The sequence below is a fragment of the Bos javanicus genome, chromosome 5 (genome assembly GCF_032452875.1).
Source record: "Bos javanicus breed banteng chromosome 5, ARS-OSU_banteng_1.0, whole genome shotgun sequence".
In the NCBI taxonomy this organism is placed as follows: domain Eukaryota; kingdom Metazoa; phylum Chordata; class Mammalia; order Artiodactyla; family Bovidae; genus Bos; species Bos javanicus.
Genome location: NC_083872.1, coordinates 104,050,334 through 104,059,051, shown reverse-complemented (window position 1 = coordinate 104,059,051; position 8,718 = coordinate 104,050,334). Strand labels below are relative to the sequence as shown.

The 8,718-nt window shown below is 56.7% G+C and overlaps 1 protein-coding gene across 2 annotated transcripts; it reads left to right on the top strand.

Annotated features, from left to right (window-relative positions):
* Positions 1–89: 89 nt before the first annotated feature.
* Positions 90–7,463, top strand: GNB3 (G protein subunit beta 3). Of its 2 annotated transcripts, XM_061418076.1 has the most exons (10): positions 90–1,172; positions 1,406–1,495; positions 1,758–1,796; positions 3,532–3,638; positions 3,738–3,801; positions 3,917–4,079; positions 4,161–4,227; positions 4,317–4,518; positions 5,860–6,076; positions 6,863–7,463. In XM_061418076.1, the coding sequence occupies exons 2-10, from the start codon at positions 1,439–1,441 to the stop codon at positions 6,967–6,969; spliced, it is 1,023 nt and encodes a 340-aa protein (XP_061274060.1). In that variant the 5' UTR covers positions 90–1,172; positions 1,406–1,438; the 3' UTR covers positions 6,970–7,463. The 2 variants fall into 2 exon arrangements, with proteins under 2 accessions (XP_061274060.1, XP_061274059.1); XM_061418075.1 differs by lacking the exon at positions 90–1,172 and having other exon boundaries at positions 1,406–1,796.
* The last annotated feature ends 1,255 nt before the right edge of the window (positions 7,464–8,718 follow it).

The following is an 8,718-nucleotide window of genomic DNA, read 5'->3' as shown; positions in this document are numbered from 1 at the left end:
TGTATCGTGGTTTCCATGGTGGTTGGAGGTGGGAGACGCTGTGGCTGGCCTGGCAGGAGACAGGTATCCTGGGCCTCCCGGAGATGGGCCCCTCCAGCCCGTGATTTGTCAGGGAAATCTCAACCACCTGCCTCCCTTATGCAAATGAACCCTGACCCCTGACAGCTGCTCCCGGGCCTCTTATTCTAAGCCAGCGTCTTCCCTCTCTGAGCTTGGCTGAGACCTAGGGCAGCCTGATCCCTTTGCTTCTTGCCTTCACGGCCCCAGCAGAGTCCCACGAGTCGTGAGGACCCAACACCAGATGCGAGCAGCGCATGGGCTTGCTCTCCACTGCCGTCCTCTGCACCCAAGGCTGGGCCAGGCCCATCCGTTCCTCCTCTTTGGGTCTCCTCCTCCCAACCCCCCAGGATCAGCCCCCGGGGGCAGCTGGTTGGGGTTTGTCCTGAAGAAGGATTATCCAGATCAGTGCCTTCTAATCTCAGCTCCTGCCTGTACCTCCCCACGGCCACCATAGCCCTCTTCCCCACCACCCTGAGCTCGGGAGCACTACTTGGGGTGTTGACAATGGGCCATTTCTCCCGCTCGCTCTCTGGCTCCTGGGCTGGTTGCTAGGTAGGCCCTGATGGTGAGGATCATCACCATGCGATGGGGGGCCAGGCCTGTGGGGGGACCCTGGAGCATGGTCGGGCTGCTCCTTTGCCCCCTCCCAGACCCAACCCTTAATCCTCACAGCTTTGCTCTAATCCCGTGGGGCCTGATGCTCTGCTCTCTGCCTGGAGAGGGACTGGCCAGGGAAGCATCCCACCCCTCCTCCCTCCAGGGCTTGTTGCGGGTGCGGGGGGGTGGCGCTGTGCCCCGCTGTAGCCCCACACTCCTGCTCCCACCCTCCCTGGGCTGGGCCTAGGCCTTCTACAAGCCACACACCTCCCTCCCCATCCTCTGCCCCCACCACCGCCACCCGCTGCCACCCGCCAGCTGATTTCATTTGCCTGACAGTCGTCATTGGCCCTACCCTTCCCTGTCTGCACCCCCCCGCACCCCCCGCCAAGTGGGGCCAGGCCAGGCCAGCTCCTCTGGCAGCAGAGCTGGGGCAGGTGACGGGCGGGTGTCGCAGCTGAGGGAGCCAGGAGGCGCCTGGGGACCAGAGCTGGAAGCTTAAAGTCAGAGCCCAAGTAAGAGGGGCTGGCCTGGCTCTGCCTTCTGGGGCTGGGGGCTGCGGGGGGTGTGGGGGAGGCCCGGGACTCCAGATGTGGAGGGGCTGGCAGGGGAGGCGGTGCAGATCACCCAGTCCTGGCCCAATGTGGGGAGGGGGCTCCAGCCCCCCATGAGGAGTCTGGTGTGGACATGACGAACACAAATGTGGCCTGGTGCGGGTTCCCCTACACACACCCTGTGTCCCCGGCAGGAGACTAAGGAGCCACCCCTCAAGCCGTCCGCCATGGGGGAGATGGAACAGTTGCGGCAGGAAGCGGAGCAGCTCAAGAAGCAGATCGCAGTAACCCCACAACCCTCCATCCCACCAGGGGACATGGGAAAACCAGGAACCGAGTGTGGCTCCCGGGGGAAGGGCTGGCTTCACCCTGACTGACATCTCAGAGATCCCTGACCTGGAAGTGGCCAGAGACTTCCTGAACTTGGAGCTCAGATTTGAGATGTACCCCCCACCCCTCAAAACCCTAGAGCCCCAAACCCACCCACCTAGACACCTGCGCACACACCCTGCCCCTACCCACGCCCATGTCTGCTTTCCCCCTCAGGATGCCAGGAAAGCCTGTGCCGACACTACCCTGGCAGAGGTGAGCCCCCGCCACCCCCCGACAGGGCCAGAAGGGAGGGATGGAAGGGAGGGGATGGCGTGGGAGCCCCCTGACCAGCCACAGCTTGGCGTCCAAGCTCCAGTACAGTGCGTCCTTGGAATGAGGAACGACATGAATTAATTCATTCAACATTTTGTGAGGTCTGCTATGGGCCAGGCCCGGAGTAGGAGACCAGGGAGGCAGACGCTGTCCTCATCCACAAAACAAGAGCGCCAACCCCTCCTGGCTGGCTGGCCAGGATGAAGAGGACTAGGGCTGTTAAACCAGAAGCCTTGGAGACTAGTTGTTGTTGTTTAGTCGCTCAGTCCTGTCTGACTCTTTTGCGACCCTGTGGACTGTAGCCAGCGAGGCTCCTTTGTCCATGGCACTCTCCAGGCAAGAATACTGCCATTTCCTTCTCCAGGGGATCTTCCCAATCCAGGGATTGAACCTGCATGTCCTGTGTGTGCAGGTGGATTCTTTACCACTGAGAAAAGCCCAGACAAGACTCTTAATTACGAGCTGACTGATAGTGCACTTTTTCAGTCCTGGATGCATTTTCCCCCCACATTTTGACATCCTGGAAATTGAGATGCACCCAACAATGATCCTTACAGTTATAATCGGTAGCACTTTTTCTTTCTTAGTGATCCATAAAAGAATGGTTCTTCTTGGAGCTGGTGCCATCTTAGATTGAATTAAATGTTAATAATAAGGGTAAACATTTACTGAACATGAGCCAGGCACTGGGCTAAGTTGCTTAAATACATAATTTCATTTAATTTTCCTGACAACTCCATAAGTCTGGTGCTAAAAACTTCCTTCATTTTACAGATGGAAAAGGGGGCTCAGAGAGGTTAAGTAACTTGCCTGAGATAACAAAGCAAATAAATGGCAAGTCAGGTCTTTTGACTCTGGAGCCCCAGTCTAACGTCTAGAAGGTCAAAGGAGCCTCAGGGGCATAGGACCCCAAGTTTCAGGAGGGTGCAGTTCAGTGCCATGGTGCTGCTCTGGATACCACTTAGCCCTGGCCGAGCAGCCGCCACGGGTGAGGGCAGGCTCCTAGCGGCTGGGTTCGACCAAACGTGTGCATATCATCCCAAGTCCGTATATGGTGGACTCACATTGGCAGTGTGAATTGGTCAAGGTGGGGGTGTTTACGTGATGGAACCCCCCTTCCCCTTCGCCTCCACCCAGGAGAGGTGGTGGTTAAACCCTTAGCCACACACCCTGGCCTTGCCCATGTCTGTCTCTACACTTCTCAGCCCTCAGTCGGGCTGGAGGCCCAACTTCAAGCTGGGCATGGAACAGAAGCTCACACACAATCCTGGCTCAGACGCTGACGTGTAGGCATGCACCCTGCTCACCCTGATTTCTTTATTTTTATCTGCTGTGTGGCGTGTAGGATCCTAGTTCCCCAACCAGGGATTGAACCCATGGTGCCTGCATTTGGAGCACAGAGTCCTAACCACGCACAGGGAGGTCCACTCCTCCTGACTTCTGACACCCCCTTTCAGCTTCCCTGGTGGCTCAGATGGTAAAGAATCTACCTGCAATGCAGGAGATGTGGATTCAGTTCCTGTGTGGGGAAGATCCCCCGGAGAAGGGAATGGCAAACCACTCCAGTATTCTTGCCTGGAGAGTTCCATGGACAGAGGAGCATGGCGGGCTACAGTCCATGGGGTCGCAAATAGTTGGACACAACTGAGCAACTGAGCTAACTAACTTCCTGCAGCTGGTGTCTGGCCTCGAAGTCGTGGGACGCGTGCAGATGCGGACACGGCGGACCTTAAGGGGACACCTGGCCAAGATCTACGCCATGCACTGGGCCACCGACTCTAAGTGAGGCTTAAGAGGCCTGGGCCAGGGGGTGGGGGCGGGTTAGGGGGAGACGGGCAGAAAAGGAGGGTTGGGAGACACGTGTGTCTCTCCTCTGCCCAGGCTGTTGGTAAGCGCCTCGCAAGATGGAAAGCTGATCGTGTGGGACACATACACCACCAACAAGGTACCAGGCCAGCCCACGGCCCCGCTGTCACCCGCCTTCCTGGGGGCATCCCACGCCCTTCCTGTGCCCCCCACCTGGGAGCTCAGCCCAGGCCCCTGCTACCCCACCCCTGCAGGTCCACGCCATCCCGCTGCGCTCCTCCTGGGTCATGACCTGTGCCTACGCCCCGTCAGGGAACTTCGTGGCCTGTGGGGGGCTGGACAACATGTGTTCCATCTACAGCCTCAAATCCCGGGAGGGCAACGTCAAGGTCAGCCGGGAGCTGTCGGCTCACACAGGTGAGCGAGAGGCAGAGGGTACCTGCGGGTTGTGCCTGGCAGCCAGGGCCCTGTCCTAACCGCCTCCACCCCTTGACCTAGGTTATCTCTCCTGCTGCCGTTTCCTGGACGACAACAACATCGTGACCAGCTCCGGGGACACCACGTGGTGAGGCCCGGGCGCCCGTGGGTGCGATGGCTGGGGAGGCGCCTCTGTGCCGGCCTCGCTGGGTGACAGCGTGTCCCCCCACCCTGCAGTGCCCTGTGGGACATCGAGACTGGGCAGCAGAAGACTGTGTTTGTGGGGCACACGGGGGACTGCATGAGCCTGGCCGTGTCCCCTGACTTCAGACTCTTCATCTCGGGGGCCTGTGATGCCAGCGCCAAGCTCTGGGACGTGCGGGAGGGGACCTGCCGGCAGACTTTCACCGGCCACGAGTCGGACATCAACGCTATCTGCGTGAGCCCCCCCTGTGCTTCAGTGCCCTCCGGGGACCACCTCCCCACCCCACCCCCAACTCAGCCTTCATCCCCTCCCCCGGCCCCCTGCCCCTTTCCTTCTGACTTTTCACTTTAAAATAATTTCACCCACAGAAAAGTTGCAAGAATAACAGAAACAGTTCCCGTCTGCCCTTCACCCATAGTCACTGTCACCTCTTTGCCACATAGGCTTTTTGGTTCCCTCTCTGTAGAGGGAGGGAGGGAGGGATGGACAGACACACAGACACACACCCATCTTAATGTAGGTATAAATACTCTTGGTTATTAATTTTTTCCCTGGGTTCTTTGACAATAAGTTGCAGACCTCACCCTCCTTTAGCCCTTGAATACTTCAGTGTATTGGAGAAGGAAGTGGCAACCTACTCCAGTATTCTTGCCTGGAGAATCCCATGGAAAGAGGAGCCTGGTGGGCTATGGTCCCTTGGGTCGCAAAGTTGGACACTACTGAAGTGACTTAGCATATACACACTTCAATATATACTTCCTAAAATCAAGGCCATTCTCTTCCATAGTCATAGTCCAATTCTTCTTTTTTTTAACTTTTATAAACTTCTATTATTATGTTGTGATTTTTATTTTTATTTTATTGCCGCATGACTTGCAGGATCTTAGTTCCCCCATGCCCCCTGCAGTGGAAGAACAGAGTCCTAACGCCCAGACCACTAGGGAATTCCTGGCAGTCTAATTCTCAAAATCAGGAAGTTTAAATTGATGCAATACTAGTCTACAGTCTGTATTCCAATTTCACCAGTTATCTCCAAAATAGCAATGTTTTCTCTGTCCACGAACATGTGTCGCATTTCCTTGCCTTGTCTTTTCAGTTTCTTTTAAACTGGAAACCTTTTTTGCCCTTTTCCTGTCTTTGGTGACATTGACACTTTGGACGCGTACAGGCCAGTTTTCTGTAGACTTTCCCTCCGTCGGGTTATGAGACGTTTCCTGAGGCTGAGATTCAGGATATGCTTGTGTACTTGGTCCTGTGCTGACACACTGATCCAGGGCCTGGAGATGCTGGCGTCTGGGACAGCCTCCACCCTTCTGACAATGTGACCGTGGGCACGCTGCCCACCCACCCTCAGCCCCGTGCTGTCCCCTGCCGTGTGGCAGTACTGTGGAGCCAGGGAGGGTGTAGGGAGCCCGGCTGCAGCTGGCAGGCCACAGAAGGGATGGAGCAGGAGCCAGAGAGGCCGAGGGAACTGGCCTGGAGCAGGGAGAGGGCAGGAGAGGTCGAGTGCTGCCCAGGTCTGAGTCCTGACCCTCACCAACCCCCCACCCCGACCCCGGCCACCTGTATCTGCAGTTCTTCCCCAATGGAGAGGCCATCTGCACGGGCTCAGACGATGCCTCCTGCCGCCTGTTTGACTTGCGGGCCGACCAGGAGCTGACCACCTACTCCCACGAGAGCATCATCTGCGGCATCACGTCTGTGGCCTTCTCGCTCAGCGGCCGCCTGCTCTTCGCGGGCTACGACGACTTCAACTGCAATGTGTGGGACTCCATGAAGTGCGAGCGCGTGGGTAAGAGCCCGCCCGCCGTGGCCACCTGGGCTCCCCTGTGGGCACCCTCTCACTGCTGCTCCCTCATTACTGGCTGACTCTGAGCTCTGCCCCTAGAGCCAGTCCCTTTGGTTCCCAGTCCAGAACCATCTCCTCTCAAAGCGAAGTTGCTCTAAGTGGCCCTTCGCCACGGCTCACTGCTGCAGCTGCTCCCCGCCAGAGGAGCTCCTTCCGGTCACCCCCAGACCTGTAGACCTGGGCCGTCCAGTCAGGGCTGGGTTTCAGGGGCCTCCACGGAAGGGAAGGGCCACCTTGGGGATTTTGCAGTGACAAGAGTCCAGGGGATGGGATGTGACTGGAGGGCCCTGACCCCACCCTGGGTGCTTCTCTGGGACTGGCCTGGTCTGAAGTTGAATCGGATAGTGTGGCTTCCTCTCTTGGGAGAGGCTGGGTGCCCAGGGAAGAGAACACTGGCCAGAGAGTCAGGATCCAGACCTTAATTCCACTGCTTACTGTCCGAGTGCCCTTGGCCGAGTCACTCGTCTCAGGGCCTCAGTCTCCATTTGGAAGCCCTCCTCCCCCGTTTTCCCGGTCAAGGTGCCCTTGCTTTTCTCTCAGCAGCTGACACATGTCTAACCCTCCTGTCCCTCACCCACCCCAGATCCTGGAGGGGAGATTGGCCTCCAGGGAAACCCCGCCCCTTAGGACTAATCCGCTTTCCTCATTTAGTCAGATGCCCCACCCCCCTAACCTCTAACCCCGGCTCCCTAACACCCGCCAGGCTGACTCCTCTCCCTTTTTCTTAAGGCATCCTCTCTGGCCATGACAACAGGGTCAGCTGCCTGGGGGTCACAGCTGATGGGATGGCTGTGGCCACCGGTTCCTGGGACAGCTTCCTCAAAATCTGGAACTGAGGAGGCTGGACAAGGGGATGTAAAAGGCCATGAAGACACTCACTCAGCTGCCCCTGTCCTGCCCAGTTTAAGGTTTCTTTGAGCTTTTCTCTTCTACACCCCAGCTTTCCCCCTTTGAGGGCAGTGGGGAGTATGGGGAGCGTGCCTTTGGGAGGCAGCATCAGGGACTCGTGACGGGCAGGGAAACTGCCCCATCTCCTCCCAGGCCTCCCCTCTCCATGGTTCTGACAGCTTCTCCCTTCGTGAGCAAGGACAATGGACCCCCACCCCTCCCTAACCCTAACTTGGCAGGCCTAGCAGGCTTCGTGTCTGAGGCCGCAGGCCCTAGGATTCCTCCCCCAGAGCTACCACCTTGGTCTAGACCTGGTTGGCACAGGGTGCTCGGCCCCGTGACTATGGCTCTGACACAGCTGGGGTCCTGGCCCCCATGCTTTCTCCTTTGTCTGCCTTCTTGCCTCTCCTCAAGCATCTGCAATAAAGTGTAGCGCCTTGTATGTGTGTGATGTTTGTCTCCCACCCTCTCCTCTTCCGGAAAGACACAGGTCCCACTTAAGTAATGCAGTATTACAAGTGTGGTGATAGAGGTTGGGTACCAGATAGCTGCAGGCAGAAGGGAGAGTGGAGGCAGAAATTCAAGCCTCAGGGCCAAGGCCTGAGATGGGTCAGGAGGAGAAGGTGGCTGGGGTGGGGTGGGATCTGCACGACAGCTCAACACCGCCTGCCTTTGGTGTGTACAAGTGTGTTTGCACAGAAAGTTTATGTTGAGAAGGAATCAGATTACAAAAGGTCTATAGAAAGCTATAGGCAATGGGGAACAACTCAAGAGTTTCGAGCAGAGTAGTAATAATCAGTGATGCTTCTTGGGAACATCGCCCTCATAGTAGTGTAGAGGGATGAATTGGGGGCGGGGGAGCCCCGAGGGAATGGAGGTAAACAAGGCAGGAGGCAGGTGGCAAGACATGCAGGAGTGGCAGGACAGAGTAGGGAGGGAAGGGACGGGAAAGAGAGGAAGATATGGAATCACCAGGAGGAAGTGACCCAGGGCTAGGATATGGGATATTCGGAGGGGAAGATTTGAGATGATGGCCAAGGTTAGGGCTTGGCAACCGGGTGGAGAGTGCTGTCATTCACCCGGTGAGGGGAGGAGGAGTAACTCTGGGGGAAGAGCACACATTCAGCTTCAGACAAGTTGACTCTGAAGTGCCTCTGGGGCAGCCGGATGAAGGTGAGGGTTAGGTACAGAGACCTGGGTGTTACCAGAAATTGGGTGATGGACAGTTGAAGCCCCAGAAATGGGGGTAAGGGGTGGTGGTGGGATGAATTGGGAGATTGGGATTGACATATATACACTACTGTGTATAGGATCAAACCAGTCAATCCTAAAGGAAATCAACCCTGAATATTCGTTGAAAGGACTGATGGCTGAAGTTGAAGCTCCAATACTTTGGCCCCCTGATGTGAAGAGCTGACTTACTTTCCTTGATGCTGGGAAAGATTGAAGGTAGGAGGAAAAGGCAACGACAGAGGATGAGATGGTAGAATGGCATCACCGACTCAACGGACATGAGTTTGAGCAAATTCCAGTAAACAGCAAAGGACAGGGAAGCCTGGAGTGCTGCAGTCCATGGGATCGCAAAGAGTCAGACTTGAGTTAGCGACTGAACAACAGCAACAACAGCAATGTTAAAATGGATAACTAATGAGAACCTACTGTATAGCACAGGGAACTCCACTCAGTGCTCTGTGGTG

What these genes read in the sequence shown, in the direction of transcription:
- GNB3 (XM_061418075.1), top strand. Translation starts at nt 1,653, where the DNA reads ATGTACCCCCCACCCCTCAAAACCCTAGAGCCCCAAACCCACCCACCT. An exon ending in ACACATACACCACCAACAAG is followed by an intron (nt 3,802 to 3,916) that starts GTACCAGGCCAG and finishes CCACCCCTGCAG; the next exon opens with GTCCACGCCATCCCGCTGCG. An exon ending in CATGAAGTGCGAGCGCGTGG is followed by an intron (nt 6,077 to 6,862) that starts GTAAGAGCCCGC and finishes CTTTTTCTTAAG; the next exon opens with GCATCCTCTCTGGCCATGAC.